This window comes from Acipenser ruthenus, chromosome 31 (assembly GCF_902713425.1).
Source record: "Acipenser ruthenus chromosome 31, fAciRut3.2 maternal haplotype, whole genome shotgun sequence".
NCBI classification, from domain to species: Eukaryota; Metazoa; Chordata; class Actinopteri; order Acipenseriformes; family Acipenseridae; genus Acipenser; species Acipenser ruthenus.
In genome coordinates this window covers 12,424,068-12,443,415 of record NC_081219.1, presented here as the reverse complement: position 1 = coordinate 12,443,415, position 19,348 = coordinate 12,424,068, and the positions used below count along the sequence as shown (strand labels likewise).

At 43.2% G+C, this 19,348-nt stretch overlaps 3 protein-coding genes across 5 annotated transcripts; 1 reads left to right on the top strand and 2 right to left on the bottom strand.

The window, feature by feature from the left end:
* Positions 1 to 442: 442 nt before the first annotated feature.
* Positions 443 to 5,388, bottom strand: LOC117962574 (proline rich transmembrane protein 1B). The gene is made up of 4 exons (XM_034927614.2): positions 3,304 to 5,388; positions 2,239 to 2,648; positions 1,540 to 1,668; positions 443 to 1,214 (listed from the first exon to the last, which is right to left on the bottom strand). The coding sequence occupies exons 1-4, from the start codon at positions 3,356 to 3,358 to the stop codon at positions 1,062 to 1,064; spliced, it is 747 nt and encodes a 248-aa protein (XP_034783505.2). The 5' UTR covers positions 3,359 to 5,388; the 3' UTR covers positions 443 to 1,061.
* On the top strand, positions 1,647 to 10,497 carry LOC117396971 (uridine-cytidine kinase 1-like). Of its 2 annotated transcripts, none has more exons than XM_059005236.1 (7): positions 1,647 to 1,759; positions 7,427 to 7,586; positions 7,880 to 7,976; positions 8,565 to 8,707; positions 8,994 to 9,088; positions 9,234 to 9,282; positions 9,547 to 10,497. In XM_059005236.1, the coding sequence occupies exons 1-7, from the start codon at positions 1,754 to 1,756 to the stop codon at positions 9,732 to 9,734; spliced, it is 738 nt and encodes a 245-aa protein (XP_058861219.1). In that variant the 5' UTR covers positions 1,647 to 1,753; the 3' UTR covers positions 9,735 to 10,497. The 2 variants fall into 2 exon arrangements, with proteins under 2 accessions (XP_058861219.1, XP_033851307.1); XM_033995416.3 differs by lacking the exon at positions 1,647 to 1,759 and adding an exon at positions 5,560 to 5,796.
* LOC131702886 (protein O-mannosyl-transferase 1-like) lies at positions 10,239 to 18,762 on the bottom strand. Of its 2 annotated transcripts, XM_059005222.1 has the most exons (20): positions 18,609 to 18,753; positions 17,957 to 18,098; positions 17,543 to 17,649; positions 17,164 to 17,214; positions 16,852 to 16,998; positions 16,220 to 16,331; positions 16,049 to 16,117; positions 15,365 to 15,458; positions 14,660 to 14,815; positions 14,361 to 14,491; positions 14,127 to 14,222; positions 13,862 to 13,954; positions 13,527 to 13,623; positions 13,182 to 13,274; positions 12,792 to 12,912; positions 12,600 to 12,697; positions 12,382 to 12,495; positions 12,075 to 12,201; positions 11,760 to 11,937; positions 10,239 to 11,667 (listed from the first exon to the last, which is right to left on the bottom strand). In XM_059005222.1, exons 1-20 carry the CDS (start codon positions 18,691 to 18,693, stop codon positions 11,568 to 11,570), a joined length of 2,211 nt encoding a protein of 736 aa, XP_058861205.1. In that variant the 5' UTR covers positions 18,694 to 18,753; the 3' UTR covers positions 10,239 to 11,567. The 2 variants fall into 2 exon arrangements, with proteins under 2 accessions (XP_058861205.1, XP_058861206.1); XM_059005223.1 differs by lacking the exons at positions 10,239 to 11,667; positions 11,760 to 11,937 and having other exon boundaries at positions 12,130 to 12,240; positions 18,609 to 18,762.
* Between the last annotated feature and the right edge of the window lie 586 nt (positions 18,763 to 19,348).

Sequence of the window (19,348 nt, the reverse complement as noted above, 5' to 3'; positions counted from 1 at the left end):
TTTTTAAGCACTCGATCATTACTGACTGACTGACTGAAGCATATGCACTTAATCACCTAATTAGTGAGACAGTTGATTTGACACTGGATATGGAGTGATTTCAGCTGTTGAATAAAGCTTGAATAAAAGCAATAAAGAAAATCACAGAAAACAAAATATGCCACGTCTGTCAAGAGAGCAGCGCCTTCGTGCGATCGGCATGTTGGAGGCTGGACTAGGGCAGCGTGCTGTGGCTCGCCGTCTTGGGTGCTCACAGCCAGCAATTTCAAACCTGGAAAGACGGTATAACCAGACACACTCTGTCAATGACAGGCCAAGAACTGGGAGACCAAGAGTCACACCACCTGCCCAAGATCGACAGATCATTCTGCAGCATCTTCGTGATGTCAATTGTTAATCAGCACAATAAAAAGTCACTGCACCTGATCTAAAACAGAGTGTGTCATTTTTCAATCACATCTAGTGAATTTTATTTAACATTACAAAATAACATTTCACTTCAGTTTCAAATAGAAAACAGTGTGTTATTTTTATGAAGAGCTGTGTTACTTGATTGTATAAACACCCTGGTATACACTCCAAGGTTTGTATGCCTTCGGATATGCAGAGAGGTGGGTGGAAAATGCAGATCTGTTTCAAAGCAAAAGAATGGATCTCAGAGATGGGCTTTTATTCATGTCAGTCAGCAGACTGGTTAGCCAATCGGGACAGGGATTCCTGCTAATGATTGGCATGTATAGAAGCCAATCACGTGGGGTTCATCTCCTGCGTCTCACCCGTAGCACACTAGCAATGCAATCACAGAGAGCAGGGCTGCTGTCCGGAGCTAAAGCATGCAGGACCTGCGTGGAAGATGACCAAGCATTGCAATTTACAGGTAATACTGACGGGAAAGTTCATTCATATTTAAATTAGATTGTATTCTGTGTGTCAGAAAGCAGCATTTCCGGTCTGATTGCTGCTGCAGAACCAGCGGTAGAGTTCATCCACATCCGTTTGCACCAGCTAGTGTCCAGCTCTTCTGGTTAAGGGCACACACTTCCCAAGGGCCAGGGCTGCCCTCATACTGCGGAGAGAACCACCACCACCACGTAGATGACCCAGCTCACCGAGATGAAGACCCCAAAGAGCAGGCTGAACAGGACCAGGGAGCGCGCCTTCAACGAGGCTCTCTCTGCCTGGGCAAAATCCCCTCTGCTGATGGCTGTCCGGGTCTGGAAAACAACCATCAGCCCTGTCTGGATTGAGTGCTTTCAAAGATCTCCTGAGGTAGCATTGTTTATACTGAGTAAATGAATCAAGTTAAACTGTGTGTGTGTGTATATACTGTATATTGAAAATCAACAGTGGAGTAACTAATACACTACCTTTCCAAGGGTAACATTAGGTAGCATTACCACATAAGCATGACTAATTTGTATTGTCCATTATCACCCTTGCCCCAGTCTCTTGCCTGTGGTATTAGTTTATTATTCTGTTCATACAGATGAAAGATATCAGATGTTCTGGGTCACAAATGCACTCTCTGGGCTGTCTTACCTCATGTGAGTACACGAGAGCAACGACTCCAGTCATCAGGCAGCAGAAGACCATGACCAGCACTGACTCCACCAGGTAGTCCTTGGGAACACTCCGGGACTCTGGACCGGCGGGGTGGCCATTCATATACTGGAAAACAGAGAACGAGATCGGGGGTAACGCTCGCCTCCCCACTGCAACGAGCTACTGGGACCAGGGGTCCAGACCACACAGAATGGAGGTAAGACCAACTTTCAATATCAAACTGGTCATCAGGTCTCAAACGTCATTAATTGAGGAGTACCATTTTTTTTTTAAAGGTTTCTGACTGATTGCAATAAAGCTTTCTATGTTTTTCACTGTAGCTCCTGTCAATAATTCTCAGAGGGGAGTGATATTTTGACACATGAACTTTAGCTCAAGAAACACAGTACTTGCACTGAAGGCTTCAATTGATTTGGGTAAATCGATCAAGAAAAAAATATATAACCTATAATACATACTGTAGCACACCCTGATATTGATGTGATAAAGCCATCTGAAATGTCTTAGATAATAAGATTATCTAAACTGCCCCTTTATTTAACCGTATATTAAAAATGTAATAAAGGGTGTTGGAAGTGACTAGTGGTCAGCAGCCGCTGTGATATTAGCTTGTATTGTATACCACCCTATACAATACTCAATATGTATAGTCAAAAAACAGCGTTCTGTTCTTACGATAGTATAGGGATAGTTTGCTGATGGGATGAACTGTTGCTGGTAGAAGACAGGCTCTGTTGGTCCCGGCTGGCACACCACGGGCTCCTGCCCTGGAAACAGGGGTTGGAAAGGTGGGTAGAGCAGGTGAACAGTCTTTGGGTCAGGCGGGGTGTAGGGGGGAGGCTCGTCCACGAAGCCTGGGTTGTGGATCCCATGCACGCCTGTGGTGGAGGGGTTTTGCTGTCCACTCTCTGCGGCACCGTTTGGGTGGGAATTTAGACCCAGAATAGGATCCGTTCCTCCGCACACTCCTGTGGAGCATGGACTGGTCTCGGGTATTAAAGATTCCTCGCTGACTGGCTGGGGGGTCACCCCTGTGGCCCCGATAGAGTCCGGTCTTTCCACTGCGGTCCTTGGTGAGTTTGGCCCTTGAGATACAAATCGACAAGAGATTAAACTTCATGAATGCATTAGAAATCGTTCGGACCCTCTTCGCAGATCACAGCACCAGATTACATAATGTTCGGTTAGCTTTTTTTTTTGTTCTCTCTTTCATGCTTAGAAAGGGATTCTAGAATCTGCACAAAGAGCAGTGAAGTATTTATGTCCTGAGCTAAACGCATCATTTATGACGTGAAGCGTTGTGCGCTGAGGCCTTAACACTTCCTGGCTGTCTGACTTGGGAGTCTTTTCAGAAGCTATCACATTGGCAGAGGCTCATTAAACTTCATTTACCAAAAGCCAGATCGCTTACAATGTCCTCCTTCGCTTGATATCAGGCTCGTCTGGGCATCACAGTGGCACCTGCATCTCAATAACAGTCTATTCTACAGTGTATCATCTTAGTGAAGTGCTGCACTGAATAGTCAACAATAGGTAACTCTCACTGCTATGCTGGACAAAACTCTCTTATCTGGGCTGACAAGTAAACATAGCCTACGCCTGGCAAATCTAGTTTCTATGCTTATGATGCTGATATTATACAATTTCCACAAAAGTAAATATTACAAACACAGTACAAATGTCATTACACCTGCGTTTTTATACGATTTTAAAACAATTCAAAGAAAACTGCCTTGTTACCTGAGTCCATTGAATGCATTTTAACGCTGGTCTTGGTTACACTTTCCGCAGACATACTTTGTGTGTCCGGTGTTCATTTAGAAAGTGAATAAAAGTTTCTACTCCCATTCAGTAATCAAACCTAGAAGTGCTGGGCTTGGACAGAGCCCCTGTTTGAAAAGCCAGTCTGGTAGACGCACTGAAATGGAAGCAGCCTGCTGTTAAATCCCTCTGGGGAGAGTGATTAATAATTGACAGGGTTTTTGTGCAGATGGCTGTGTAAATAAGGACAGGATGGATAGGGATCCAGGCCCTGGCTGGTGGTACCAGCTTCCCCTCTGCAGCTCTGGGATCAGAGGTCAGGAGAGGAGGGGAGGCTTGTACCGGCACAGTCCCGGGCACAGCGTTACTGCCTTGCACAGCACCCCCTCACCTGATAAGACAGGCAGCTTGCTCGCTAGAGGTAGTGTAGTGAGGGAGAGAGCACCACCACCTTTGAACTGCAAACACTGAAGTCACACAAAGCACTTCATAAATAAATGACTGTCCCATGCTACACAGGAATAACCCTTTCTAGGCAGCTTGCCCAGGAGTAGACCTAGACAATTAGCATTTACCAGGAGTGTTTTTTTTCCTGCCTGTCTACCTCGTATCAAGTGAAAGATATGTGTCTCCTGTGGAAGATGGTTTCACATTTAATGGAGCTGCCAGAGGTTACTGGTGGTGTTGTGTTTTTCTCTTTAGCGGCTCTTTTGCAAAGTCAGTCTGTTGCAGAACTCTGTCTCCCCCGCCATGCTTCGCTTGCAGTATTGTGACCAGTATGTCTCCTGTTGCTAGGGAATACATTAATGATTAAAGACAAGACCGGATGACAAGAGGAATGAGTGCCAACTGAATTTCAGCATGGAAAGAAAAGATATTTTCACTCAGCAAGTGGCCTGCAATGCAAATGGTTCTGTCCTCCAGATCACCCCATTGAAATGATTCCACTGTAGGGTTATTGAAAAAAGTTACCCTTGCAGAAATGTGCTTGGACTCTCATTGCATAGCAGTGTGATCCATTCCAGGTTTTACTATGAGCTTGGCCACAGTGCATAGGTAACAAGCTCAGATGTGTCTAACTCAACTCCCAAGAAGCATCCCCCAAAATGGGTTAAACTGCAGTGTAGTGGGGGTCTGTCTGTGCCGCTTACAACAGTTACATTGGAAAAGTCTTCAATATCCGGTGTGAGAAAAAAAAAAAAAAATCAATATTTTTCCACATTTCCCAATTGTATGGTTGTGGTGCACTTAAAACACATTGATTGGACCTAGTTCATGTGCACAATACCAGAGCTGTGTGCAATTACTTTATCAGCAGGTCGGGAAAATCATTAACCTGAAGGAAATGGTTCCTCTGTAGCATTCCCTGTTCCTGGTACAATGAATCAATGGCTGCATATCAGCCACAAGCCACGGACTCCACAGCTGGGGTTAAGGTCACTGTAATGGTTTCCAGATCAAACAATCGCTGATAACGCTCCGGTGCAGGATTGCCACTTGCTTGAACGCCTTGTTTATCTGGGGATGGCTTTGCGGTTCAGCAAATTGCATGCGGTGCTTCAGGAATTATTCATTCGCCAGCTTCTGCACTGGTTTCACGCTATAGACTTCTATGATTGTGCAGTACTTTCATTCATAACAAATGCAGGCAAACGCCGCTACGGATCGGTCTGTGTGAAGCTGGAAAACGGGATGCAGCGGACGGGAATAAGACCCGGTTCTGTTATTTGAAAGACGACAATCAGTACAAACAATACCCAAAATATGTATTTCATTCATCTCACAAGGTGTTTATTATTATTATTATTATTATTATTATTATTATTATTATTATTATTTAAGAGCACCTAAAAAAAAAGTATGATTACGCTGCAGGTATGCAATATTTCAATACACGTTTAATAATATTTATCTGCAGGTTATTAAAACAAATGTGTGTATTATGCTTATATATAAAAAAATAAATAAAAAAACGTATTAATACTTTAAGTGGCTGTTTCATACAATACGATTTGCAATGTATTATTGCAACAGCATTACTTTATGCCAATACAAACGTGCAGTACTACTAACTTATACAAATAAAACATATTATAAAATGTGTAAGAAAGGCGTGCGTGAGTGAGTTAACATGCACACGGTAAGTGCGTGAGCCTTGGCAGCTGCGTACACAGAGTATGCGCAGTAGACTGCATCTCTGTTTTTTTTAGTCCAAGGTTGTTTTCGTCCTGATGAACTCACCCGCCCCCCGTCCCTCCCCTGCTGAGAATCGTAGTTGTGAATGTGACTGGGCCGGTTTGTGCCGTTAATATCGCCGAGGTTAGGGTCGGGGTGGGGAAACACACACACGGGTCTTTTTCGCAGTTTGCACCGCAGAGAACCATGGCTTCTGCCGCGTTACTGGGAGAGCCGGGCCGGCCTCATCATCGCCCTTTCCTGATCGGCGTGAGCGGCGGAACTGCCAGTGGCAAGGTAAGAGAAGACTAACTAGGCGCTTACCTTGGCTGGTAGTAGTTACCTCTTCCAAGACCTTTCAGAACGGCAAGATATGTATATTTAGGTCACGTTACAAATTATATTCTGTAAAAACCTGTTCATACGCATGACCACTGCGTCCCTGTTTTAAATAATTGCAATTTAAATGATAATAGGAGGGCGTTTTGCGGAAATGACAGTCAAACGGCCTGAGAAAAATGAATGTGTCGCTGAATACCGTATAGTAATGCCGTGTAAACAAATCCAACGCCCGGATCAGACCTTTTCAGGGACTGTCAGCCTCACATGACAATCCTTTTAATAAATAAATAAATAAAAATAAGAGCTAGCAGCTTTATAGGATAAGTAAGCTGCAGTAGTCTCTGCACAGCAGACAAGACAGTGGTACTGTGTGCTGTTCCTTTTTGTAGCACAGAGGGATAGACAACTCCAAACTGTGACCAATACCCAGCTGTGAAATATTTACACATTGCAGATATTGCATTCGTTTTAAAAAACAAACAAAAAAAACTGGTGTGTTGGCGCGGCTTGCAGGTGGATTTCAGAGGGTGCATTGTGTAACTTCTCCAGAGGAACACCACAGACCTGTCTCACAATGTTACTGTAGGCATGCCAACAAGAAGATTCCTATGGCATAGCAGTTTGATCCATTCCTGGTTTTACTCGCTCACCTGAGCAGATCCTGAACTCCTCGTCAAAGCACCTAAACGCAGACTTACGATCAATAAAATAATACAAAACCTAATATTTGATGAATAGTAATAAGGAGCACATCATAAAAATGTAAAGGAGCAGCTAAAAAATCAAACAGAAAACTTAAAAAAATAACATTTGAAGCTGCCGACTCATTAACTTGGAAGAATGGAATCGGTCCACCTGCAGGAGTTCCTGTGCTTCTTGGGTCATGTTGGGCAGAGAGCATGTTCCATTTAGACACAAACCAGAGGCGCTCCAAAGGGGAGGCAGAGCTGGAATGTAGGCTAAAGGTCACCATTGTCAGACTGGAATTTGTGGGTTGGGATTTCTGTTACAGTATATTACCAAAGTCCATCTGGAGGTGGCATAGTACATCGCAGACCTCTGCTAGTAATCCCAGTGGTATGGTCCCGTAACCTGTCTTCAAATCCTAATGGTTCATCATGATCCATATTGAAGCAGGACAAAGAGCCAAAACAGGATACTGTAAATTAAAAACTTAGTTCATGTGACTCCCAGAGTTCATAGAATGCAGTTGAGATGCTAGCCGGTTCTCTAAATACCATCCTTCTGTTAATGGCTTATTTACAGAAACGTTTTTTTGTAACCCAGCACCTAGCTGTAAAGATGCACCACTATTATTGTTTCAGTTTTTTATTTCTATATTTTTTTCATTCTTTCCAACAGTTTCAGGCCATGTGCAGTGCATGACTAGGTGCCACAGGTTAAGTGCTAAACGTGCTCCTACGTGCCTTACCAACAAGCTGCAGTTATTAGGGCTAAGTAGAAAAGTGAAGATTAGGTTTTTTTTTTTTGTTTGTTTTTTTCTTGCAGCACGGGACCAACCAGCAGGTGGTGCTGCGTGCCTAGGGATTTTGCTTGATAATAGAACATGTTTTCTTCTTCTAAGTCGACAGTATGTGCGAAGATCATGGAGCTCCTTGGCCAGAATGAGGTGGACCATCACCAGCGCAAAGTGGTCATCGTGAGCCAGGACCGTTTCTACAGGGTGCTGACCATCGAGCAGAAAGCCAAGGCACTCAGGGGCCAGTACAACTTTGACCACCCAGGTATGGCTCTTTCGAAACCCTGTGTAGAGCGGACGCATCGGAATTGGTGCTTCTCACATTGCAAGTTGCAGACAGTGATGTTTGAAGTAAAACAAGTTGTTCTCCCAACGACTTTAATTCAAGTCATATACTCCAAAAGCAGCAGCATCACAGATTTGAATCAACCCAGTTTATTTTATACCGTGTACTAGTTTTATGTCGCGTCTCGATAATATTTGTTTTGCATAATTCATTTAGTTTGGTATATAAAACACTGCGTGACTTTTTTCCTATGTTATTTTTTTTTCCCCCAGATGCTTTTGATAATGAGCTGATGTATAAAACCCTGAAAGATATCGTGGAGGGAAAGACAGTCGAGGTGCCCACGTACGATTGTGTAACCCATTCCAGGTACAAAGAATAGCCTAATATCTAAATAACCCTGCTGCTGCTTATAAATTGTGAGTGATGTGTATTACAGTAAGCTACTCAGCCAGCATTGTAAGGCTTTCATGAAAGCAGTCTGTACTCACCAGAGAATTCAAACACCTTGTGTAACCTTAATTCCAGGACAGTTAGATCTTGCACAAGAAAACACCTTTTGAGATATATGTTTATAATGAGATAGTCCTGAGTAATTTGTAGTGTTTGTGATCATTTATTTTCATGGTCCTGTCCTATTTATTGAACGCCCGTAACAGATGTTAATTGCTCTCCATTTAACTTTACCTCTGGCACTGTCGTTTGAAGGATACCTGTCTTCAATCATGCCATCCTCAAGAGCATTGCCTTTTCCAGATCACTGGAGGCCTTGATTTAAATGTAATGTTTTATTACCAGCTCAAATAATAAAAAAAAAAGCCTTGCATGACTGTCCCTGCCCCCATTGAGATAAAGTGCTTTTGTTGTTGTTGGTAGTAAGATTTGGACAGGCATAATGAAACGTGGTCAGCGTAGATTGCTTGAAACCTGTTTTGCTGTAAACGTGTTTCTCTTCAGGCTGCAGGAGACGATGACGGTGTACCCAGCTGACGTGGTCCTGTTCGAAGGGATCCTGGTGTTCTACTCTCAGGAAATCAGGGATATGTTTCACCTGAAGCTCTTTGTGGACACAGACTCCGACGTGAGGCTGTCCCGCAGAGGTATTTGAAACGCAATCAGCCGTTTCTGTTAATAACCCCTTTTATTAGATGTTCTCAGTAATGGAAAAGCCTCATTTTAATAAAGCAAGAGAAATACTACTTTTGGTGCTGGAATCAAAACCCAAATTTGTATCTTGTGTTTTTTTTTTTTTTTTTTAAGTACTGTATTAAATAAAGGTGATCTCCATTTAATAAAGTATACCAAAATGATTTTGCTTGTTAAGAACTAAGATTTCTCAAGCTCGGGTATGTCACTATAAACACAATCCTGCTGGTTTGTTTCCAGTTCTTCGAGACATGAAGAGAGGGAGGGACTTGGAGCAGATCCTGACTCAGTACACCACCTTCGTGAAACCAGCATTTGAAGAGTTCTGCTTGCTGGTAAGCTGCCAGAACTGATTATAACAATATGCTGCTGAGGAATTTTTTTTGACTCACCATACCAGCTGTTTACTGTTCTGATGTAATACTTTGGCTATTAACCCAATACAGGTGATTCATAATTGCAGATGTTTTTAATTTGCAGACTAAGAAATATGCAGACGTGATCATACCTCGAGGTGTGGATAACATGGGTAAGTAAATCAAAAGGAGAAAACAGGCTCTAATATAAAGAACTAGTTCACCGAATGAAACACACACGATTTCCCTTTGCTGTTCACCCATTACAGAAAAATGGTGCTTAGTTGAATCTGCTTTTATGTGATAATAAAAGGTAACATATCATCAATACCTGGTTATTTATTTTGGGTATTTAATAATGCAGCTGTCCAAGTTTGAATTCCTTCCCAGGACTAAAAGTTAGACGCAAACTTTTTGTGTCCTGCTCTTTCATGCAGTTGCCATCAACCTAATTGTCCAGCACATCCAGGACATCCTCAATGGAGACATCTGCAAATGGCAGCGAGGAGCGGTGAATGGCCGTGGGTTGAAGAGGGCCCTGTCGGAACAAGGAGGCGTGGCTAACGGGATTCCAAACCCACCGGGCAAGCGGGTTCTATTGGAGCCCAGCAGCCGACCCCATTGAGAGACACACAGACGCTCCATCCCCCGGGGATGAGCTGGGGTGCTGCTTACCCCACAGCACAGGGACGCTCTGTGAGAAAACAAGGCAATTGCATTGGCCTACTCTCTCTCTCAATCTCGCTGGACAAGCTCAAATAGAGACGATAAAAACTAAGAACCAGCAACGATGAATAAGGGATTGTTTCAAAATCAGGTAGAGGAGAGGCTTGTACAGAACTTAAAACCCCTGGAGTGAAAATCATCCTACAGATCACTTTGTCGAAGTCCTTGCCCCTGGTATTGTCGCATGCACGCCATGGTCACATTATAAGAGAGAGATATTAATTATAAACACACATGTAAGATGAATGATGTTTCTATGTTGTAATGAGAGTGCACTTGCTTGCTGTGAACCACGTGTAAGGAAGTGTTACTACTTCTGCTGCAGTATTCTTTTGTTTATTCGTGTCTTACAATACTTAAAATCTTTGAAATAGGAAGCTGATTTTAGGCATTGTACTTCACCTGTTTACTGTTGAAATGAATGCAGGTGCATCAGTATTACTTCAGTTTAGTTTTTTTTTTTAATTGTATGTAGGGCATGCCTTTAGTCTTGGCACCCGAAATTGTTTGCAAGTCTCCCAGTCCTGAATAGTATGTTCTAGTCTCATTTTATAGAATAACTGTTTGCACTTTGATAGGTAGCTGCTTGTTAATATCTTTCTTACTTAAAATAAGAACATTTATTAAAACTGTTGGGGCATTTTTCTTAGCCCGCAGCTATACTTGTCTCACCAATGTGAATCTGTTTAAATGTACATGTTGCAATGTAACCATCAATGGTCAACGATTTACAACCATTTTCTCTTTTTTTAATTTTTTTAACTGATTGAATTAGACTTTTTTTATTTTGGTTTTAAAGCTCTTAAATGATTTGCTCCAATGTGGCTGGACTGTTAAACTGAAAATACATCGGAAGGTTTTTCCAGTGTGAAGGTAGAGTAACAGAACTGCTCACAATTCAATAGGGCTGCGTGAAGTCGATTTAACATGTACTGTGCATCACTGGATAAAGATAAAGGCAGATTAAAAAAGAAAAGAAAAAAGCACTGAATTTCTATTGACTGCTCATTAGCAGCAGAATCAAATGCAATTAATAATACAAAAAAAAATCCATTGTAGGACATCTCCCATTTTTTAAAGGGTTTCAGGTTCAATAAAAACATCACTTGTTCTCTTCTTTCACGGTTTTACATTTTAATAAACTAACATTATTTCTGCTTGTCCACACGTCAACAGCTTTGGAGTGTACTTTTTAATATAGTTTTAATACCCATCCTCCCACAGCAAATCCTTTACCCATACAGTAAGTGAGGGGCCTGGCTCTAGAGTTATGCAATACCAAAAGAAAGGGGAAAAAAAAAAAAAGACACTAGCTTCCTTAACTTACAAAGTAGGGGTCATGTTCATTTGTGTTTGTAATCTGTATAACTCGCCAGCATCCAGACCCTGTACAGCTTGGAGCAAAGTTGTATGCACTCAGGAAGCTGGACTGCTATCTCATTTATAGACCCCTTAGCAATACAAGATTGAGATACATTTGCATGATAACAAACTTTAACCCAAAACCAACACTGAAAGAGTGAGTCATACCCGATGGACGGAATAGTACATCAGTGCCAGCTGATGCTAACTGTAGATTCTAGCTGTCTGCTCCATGTTCCTCCGGGAGCCTGCACACAGTGTGAAACGTGACCGCCCCTGTCCAGTGAGGAGCTGGCTAGCGCTTGCGTACGAGGATGTCCCAGGTATCCTTCCAGCGTAGGGACCCCAGCTCGGCTGCAGACAGGGTGGGCTACCCGTAGGTGAGAGGACTGAAGCTGCGGTACACCAGGTAAACCGAAGAGAGCCAAGCCAGGATCAGGGCACTGAATGCATGTCTGTGTGCCGGAAACCTTGAGGAGGGAAACAAGAATGAGTTACCAGCAAGACACAAAGAAGCCAGGTTCCACGGAGGAAACCACAGCGCTTAGGGAATGGCATTCACCTGAGGATGTGGTCGTGCACGTGCTGCAGCACTACGGGAGGGAGGAGGATTTCGAAGGTTAGCGCAGGCAGGTAGTGGTACAGGAACAGGGTTTTCTCCATCATGAAGAAGGGCAGGTAGTTGACAGCCCAGCCACCAACGCAGACAGCCCCCACCAGCACCCACTGAGACCAGGAGTCTGGGGATTGAGACAGCATGTTAGAAAGAAGACTCAGGAACACTGTCACATGCTGCTCTTCTTACAACAAAACATCTGAAGTTTTGGGAGCTTCAGAAGTGAACAGTTGAGCTGCGGATTTTATTTGGGTTACTTACCTTCAGGGATGTCTTTCATTCTCCGACGTCGCCTCAGCAGGTACCAGAGGAAGAGGGCAGCATAAACACAGAGACTGACATTGGCAGAGGACCAGATAACGATGTTCCCAATGAGATGTATCTGAGCCTGTGAAGGGTAGAGACGAGCCTAGAGGACCTTTCAAAACTACAGAATTCAAGAGTGAACACAGAGGGGTCTATTCATTTGATCCAAACCAGGACTGACTACATCACTAAACACCACCTTCCCTGGCGCTTGTGTGTATATAAAACACCTTTACAGGTCCCTCAGTAAGTCTTAACTTACGTTGCTAGTGGGGTGGAGCCAATAAGCTATGTTGGTATCCATGGTGATCCATTCCAAGGGGGAGGAGCTATACTTGTGTTCCGAGTCTTCATTCTTCAGCGTCAGCATCTTCCACTGATGCAAAAAGAGAACAAAAAAAACGGTTTACGTTCGTACGCTCAATTTGATACCCAAATGACCTCCTTCAAACCCTTCCTGCAGCAGGCTCAGCTGCTCACCTGTAACTCCGCAAACTTGGCCATGAAGCTGAGGTTTCTGCTGACGTGGATCTGCGACGGGGAGTGCAGCTCCACCTCTCTCTCTTTCTGTTCGTGACCTGACAGATTTGAGCAGATGTACAGTTTCAACAGCAGCAATTGAAATTCCCAGCAATCCGCCACACTGCACCCGAAAGGGGAGGCAGGTCTTACTTTTCCCGTATCTGTGTTCCTCCACGTTCCACGCCATGCTCTGGTGGTATCCCCTTGCCATCTTGTCCGCCACGACCTCCAGCTGCCGAAATCCCCAGTCCGGCAAGGAGGCTCCGCTGAGCTAGGAGACAAACCAGCTTCATCATACCAGGGCATACTGTCACACCTAGAGCCAGACTGATGCACCTCCACGGGCATCTCTGTCTGCGAAGCAGGAGTGTGACAGTGCAAATCTATGGCAGTCTAGCTCTAACAGAGCATTATAAAAAAAAAAAGTTTTCTATTAGGTGCTTCCCTTGTACACACGGTGGATTCTTGACTTTCCACTTTACCACAGATATGGGCACCGCTGCTGTCTGCGTCCCGTGCAAACGGATGGGATTCGTTTACCTTTAGCACTGCAGTGGTGTTGATGTGCACCAGTCGGACTTCGGACAGGATTGTCTTCCAAACCTCCCGCTCGCTCTCGCGGTTCACAACTTCCTAAAAAAAAAAAAAAAAAAAAAAAAAAAAAAAGATTTTAGTCCAAGTTTCAGGAACTAAATAGCACCCAGCTAGATATATATAGATCCCTAACTAAATCCTAAATGACTAAATAGAGGACACGTGTGTGTATTTGGGTATTATAGCACGGGGATGCAAACAGGAAGGCATCCCAATGATCTACAAGTATTACCAAATGATGGTATTGTTTTGATAGCCGTGCAGCAGGTGCCCCCGGTGCCAGCTGCTTACCACCCTCCAGAGGTCCTGTGCTGGCATGGAGATGTTGTAGTCAATGTAGCAGGACACTTCCTGTGTGTGGGGACTCATTGGGGCAGCCACGTCATGCCTGTCAGGAGACACAACAGCAGCCCAAAACTCAGCTCTACAAAAACAGCAGCATCTTCACAAGTGAAGCAAAGGAAGTGGATTGCACAGCACTTCTGCAGCAGAAGATAAAAAGAAGCTTTTTTATAGGCAGTATATATTTTATATGACAGATAACCAGTTAACGTTTATTTAATTATAAAAGTATCAAACATAAATCGAACCCCCCCCCCCAAACCTGTTGCATGTAAAGCACATACGTGTTGAGGAAGCGTGCGGTCATGCCGTGTACTAACTGCACGGTGTCTCCGTGTCGGACCGGTCGTGGAGGGTTACTCACCACCAGCTCCCGCCTGAGGGATACAAAACCACATTTCAACAGAGTCAACAATATGGCAAAAAAACAGCAGGGGGGGTCTAAGGATCAAAAACAGCTAAACATGCATTTCATCAGTAACTTCATTTCCCCATGCAAATTCCATCGATTACAGCAGCCTCATATCAGTTCCACTGGAGCCTGCTTACCGCCCAGGGTCTTTTACAATCCACCAGTTGTTGACGTCTTTAAAGGGGTAGCAGGTGACCTGCTGCTGGTGGGAGCTTCCTCTGCCATCCCCATACCTTTGCAGTGGGAGAAAGTGAGAGATGAATAGCTAATGTGTGCTACAGCTGTAAAAACTCAAGAAGTGTATTTTAGATCTGCATTAGACGCACACTGATCGTGGTTTCTAGTGTGAGACGTCAACAGTCACCACGTACCTGATGGGGTAGTTGCCCTTGTGCGAGTGAAGCCAGCAGGGGACCGGTTGGCTCAGCACATTGCGCAGGGTGATCTGGGATCCATAGGACACCTCCAGAGGCTGCCCCTGAGTGATTCGAGCCAGCCCGCCCTGAACAGAAACAAAGGACTCGCTTTCAAAACAGGATCCGATGTGCAGCAAAGGGATTTGTTTAGATTATTTCTGTCTATGAAAAAAATAACTCATGGATGTTAAATGGCAGCATTTGTTGAGATCAGTTGAATACGGGCGCTGATGTTTAGTAAGAACTCTTCTCACCTCTAAGCTGGCCTGGAAGGCACTGGTCATGACCTGGTCGTGGGGTCCCGTGCGGTACAGCAGCTTCAGATGCAGGCAGAAGAAGCCCAAGTAGAGAACCACAGGGAGGGCTACCAGCACAGCCCCCCTGGCTACTACATGGTACAACACTGCCGTCTGCCAGCATGACCGAAGAAAGGAAACAATAGAAGGGGTTCTGTCTGCAAGCCATACACAGCCACTATCCTGCATTTCCCTGGCTCTGGCTATTGATATTCATTAAAGGGAATATCCTTTTCAGAATGCGTGATCTATACAGTGTGAATCCTGTTTTTTTCAGTATATACCTTCATTTTTAACACAGAGAGAGACATATCTGTAAAGCTGAAGCATGGCAGAGTACACTGAAATCATATGCCTTCAACAGGCATGCTAATGCATTATGATTAAGGCCCAGAGTGTTTGATTCAATAGGGCTTGTATTGGGTGATCATTTTGATTCAAATATAATATCTTAATCTACCATCGTTACATTTTTTTTTTTTTTTTTAATAATAATAATAATAATAATAATAATAATAATAATAATAATAATAATAATGATAAAAACATTTAAGATTTAAGTTTTTTTTTTTTTTCAAATGTAGATTTTTTTCATTTTGTATCCCGTTAATCAGTGAATAAAGTGAAGTTGTGTGAAAGCTGGTAAGAGAACTGAATACTCACATTGGATAGCTTTGGGTCGCCAATCACTTGCCACGCATGTGCCCCAGCAACGCACAGCAGGAGGAAATAGGTAAACAGGCCCATGTACTTCACACTGAGAAAAACCCATTCAAATACAGCACTTACTGACACAGAACATGCTATTAACCCTACAGAGACTCCACCAGCAGACACAGGAGGAAACGACATCTCCAAATCTGATAGGACTACACAGCACACCTCCTTCAGGAGGCAGGTCTCAGTAGATGTTACGTTACCTTTAACAAACACAGCACTACACTGCACAAGTACTGCAGAACACACCCCAGAGTCACATTTATTTACAGATCTCCATGTGTGGTGTGGCTGTCTAGCGGTGCAAAATCAAACGAGTATTCGTAACACTTGCAGTGGGTTAAACTAATTAGCAGGTTAATGATACCGGGACAGTGGACCGGTCTACCTTACTGTGGGTAAGAACTCTTACAACGCCAAGGGCTCACCTAAATCAATCTGCTGCCTGGGATACGACACAGCGGGGTTATTTCAGAGCATTTTACAGCACTGAGGGATCCATGGACTGCATTACATTCACAGATTCCCAGCTACTATGAAAATGCATTAAAGAAACCAGCTGGATGAACAGCATTGAAAAGTACAGCGGATCTGTCCAGCATTGATGTCCTGTATATGGATGGGACTCACCCGACAGCACAGGCGCAGGCCACCCCTGTCAGAAGCAACCAGAACCACCAGCTGGGGGAGAAATGTGCACTGAAAGGAAAACAAAACACAATCCAGCACAGTTTCAATGTGAGGAGGGGGCGTACTGCACACAGCTTGCTAACAACAGCACCACACAGGGTGCTTTCTTACCTCCGTTTGTGGTGGCTGTGAAACTTCAGGTAAGAAAGAACTGCCAGCAGGAGAAAAAATATGAGCACAGATTCCAGCAGCATGAACCGGGACTGAGCAACGAGGGAGTTCTCTGTGTGGAAGAACAACAAGAAGGGGCTAGTTTTGTAAAGGGACATGCGAGTGCAAGTTTGCTGGTTTCAATCCTGATGGGGTCAAGAGGCAGATCTTGGCTATGAACCCGTAAACAAGTCCTTAAATTGTATTTATTTGTTTGGTTTTAGTTTTGTAATTAAAAGTATGTGAAACATGATTTGAATGCCCCCTACTTCTTTAAGCAGTTCTGTTTCATTATAGTACCAGTCACTAACACTCAGGGCCGGCTCAATTCCAATTCCAATTCCAATTCCAATTCCAATTCCAATTCCAACACATCATTGATCAAAATTGCAACAAATGACTTCAATTGAAGTCCCTGTTTTGTGAGTCAATTAAACTGGCTTCAAATGAAAGCAGTTGAACAATCACAGAGATTATGACGTCTCTAAAATATCAATTCCAGTTCCTTTGAATGATTTTAAAAAGGAATTGAACGAACACGAATTGACCCCAACCCTGCTAACACTTCTGTCCTAATTTCATCCGGACCGTACCGCACAAGACAAGGAGTGCAGCTCCCAGGGCAGCGAGGTGGGAGTACCCAAGCTCCACCACTATCTGATAGGCCAGGGGCACAGAGAGAGCGCCAGCCAGGGCAGGTAGCAAGCGCAGGCTCCACACAGGAACACTGCAAGGGTACTCTGAAAATAAAACGAAATGCAGTATAACTAACACGCACACACGCACGCATGCACGCACGTGCAATGCTGTAATGCTGTCCACATACACACTGCACAGGTCATGCTATATTGTGGGGGGTTTTTTCATACATTTCTTTCAAGTTTTGTTACCGGACAAGTGCTTACCTGCCCCAATTCTGTTCCAAACAAAGTTTCCATCAAACCCTCCGAGAAACGCTGAAAAACAGATCAAAAACACAGATTAGGCACCAAAACCATGCACAGCACATTTTACTTCATTTGATAACTTTGAAAAGAGGGCCATTTTCTGTTACAAAACTGTAACAAAACAGAAACACAAGTCGATATGAGGAATCCTAACCCCAGACCAGAGAAGTATCCTATAATGTCAAATAAATAGAAAGATACATCATTTTTCAAAACCCTTTTTTTAAAGTGGTTTTAAAAAGAGAGTTACAAAGCCGCGACTTCATTAAACATGTTAAATGTTTGCAATCTAACGTAATTACAATTCTATGAATAGGAATAATATCACCACACCTACCTCCGAACGCCAGAATCATATGCCCCAATGGTGGACCGCTGTCATCAATGAAGAATATATTTTTCATATAAAGCGATGTAAACTGTCCATAATAAACTTCATCAAACCTGAAAACGAAAGAAAAAAAAACAAAAAACAGCAGCATCAGCACAGGTCCTTGAGGATGACAGACCTCTGAATGCCCTGGTGGGATGGTATTGCGTTATATGTTCTTTATACAGCAGAGGCTCGATATCAACAGTGTCACGTATTGCAAGCGTTTGATAAAACGTTGAAATTGAACGCACTTGCGCACCGGTGGTTTTTCCTCCACCAAAACTATTTCTTGTGTACCGGGACGATGTTGTAAATGAGAGTTCCAGTTTCTACAGTTCTCAGCCCTAATAACACAGCACTGATAAAAGCAGCACTCACACGACAGCTGCAGGGTAGGTTATCCCCCATAACCTGGTTGCCAGCCCCATTGCGGTGACAGTCACCAGAACAAGGTCGATCTCAGCTTTGACCGTGATGGGCAGTTTAGGAGCTCCCAACATTTCTTCGTCTGTTACGGAGTCTCTAGGAAAGATTGAGCAAGGAATATGGAAAAACAACAAATCATAAAACAACGATGCAGGTTATATTAAACATGTGATAGCGACACGCTTCGAAGTGTATTGTTTTTCATCATGACCAAGGCAATGCAGATCACTACCGACAATACAATACGCGCTTCAGTATTTTAATCACGTTTAGCTCTCGGATAAAACGGTAGGCTCCATCTGTGCACGGCTATGTCTAGTACACGTCTTAAATATAATTATGCGAAATTACAAAAAAAATATATAGGTTTCTTTGTCGTACAGTGCAGCCATTTGAACCAAAGCCTGCAAATCGTATATTTATTTAAATCAATCCACAAGGCTAGAACAGAACTCGGTTGCACAAAGTTACAACTTCGTATGCAATGCAATTATAAGAGACAGAACTGTTTCATAAGAACTGTTGCTAAAAAATGTACGGTAACGATATTAATGCTAGTATATCAAATCGACACACAGTTAATGCGAAAATAATAATATCTTACCAGCTCTGCGCTCGAGCCTTTTGTTTTCCTGCGATTTAAATCCAATGTTCGCTCGATTGGTGTGGTCTTGTGTTGGATTGCGCATCCTGTCTGTATCCACGGCTATCCGTACTGCACGCAGCACCACTACCGCAGATCAGATAGTTACCAGGGAAGTTGTTTTATTTTAACATCAAAGGCTATATTTGCAGAAATATACTTGTCTATTATCCATTTTTTTACGTTAGTGGCGCTCGCATTGAAAAATGAATGCAGGGAAAAAAGTTGCACAAATTATTATTTGTTTATTTAGCAGACGCCTTTATCCAAGGCGATTTACAGAGACTAGGGTGTGTGAACTATGCATCAAATGCTACATGTGATTCGATACACATGGAAAAAATAAAAATGTTAATTTCTATGGTAGTTCCGATAAAGGTAAAAACAACCTCGGTGGTAAATATGTAATTTTAGCCCTCATTCGTAAGCTAAACTCCTATTTTCCTTACTTCTGTACCTTCACTGCTGTATATAATTCTATCGTGTTTTATACCGCGGTGTTCATGCGTGTGACCCTGAGCAAGTCACTGAACCTCCTTGTGCTCCGTCTTTCGGGTGAGACGTTGTTGTAAGAGACTCTGCAGGCTGTAGTTCACACACCCTAGTCTCGTATCTTGTAAAGAGCTTTGTGATGGTGTCCCACTATGAAAGGCGCTATATAAAAATAAAGATATTATTATCGGATTGTATACCATGGTAGT

Coding starts and splice junctions, on each gene's coding strand:
- LOC117962574 (XM_034927614.2), bottom strand. CDS start 3,358: ATGTCTGCGGAAAGTGTAACCAAGACCAGCGTTAAAATGCATTCAATG. Junction 1,669..2,238: donor CAAACTATCCCTATACTATC/GTAAGAACAGAA, acceptor TCTGTTTTCCAG/TATATGAATGGCCACCCCGC. Junction 1,215..1,539: donor CTCTCGTGTACTCACATGAG/GTAAGACAGCCC, acceptor GTTGTTTTCCAG/ACCCGGACAGCCATCAGCAG.
- LOC117396971 (XM_033995416.3), top strand. CDS start 5,707: ATGGCTTCTGCCGCGTTACTGGGAGAGCCGGGCCGGCCTCATCATCGC. Junction 9,089..9,233: donor TTGAAGAGTTCTGCTTGCTG/GTAAGCTGCCAG, acceptor TTTAATTTGCAG/ACTAAGAAATATGCAGACGT. Junction 9,283..9,546: donor TCGAGGTGTGGATAACATGG/GTAAGTAAATCA, acceptor TCTTTCATGCAG/TTGCCATCAACCTAATTGTC.
- LOC131702886 (XM_059005222.1), bottom strand. CDS start 18,693: ATGCGCAATCCAACACAAGACCACACCAATCGAGCGAACATTGGATTT. Junction 17,215..17,542: donor TATGATTCTGGCGTTCGGAG/GTAGGTGTGGTG, acceptor TCTGTTTTTCAG/CGTTTCTCGGAGGGTTTGAT. Junction 16,332..16,851: donor TGCACTCCTTGTCTTGTGCG/GTACGGTCCGGA, acceptor TCTTCCACACAG/AGAACTCCCTCGTTGCTCAG.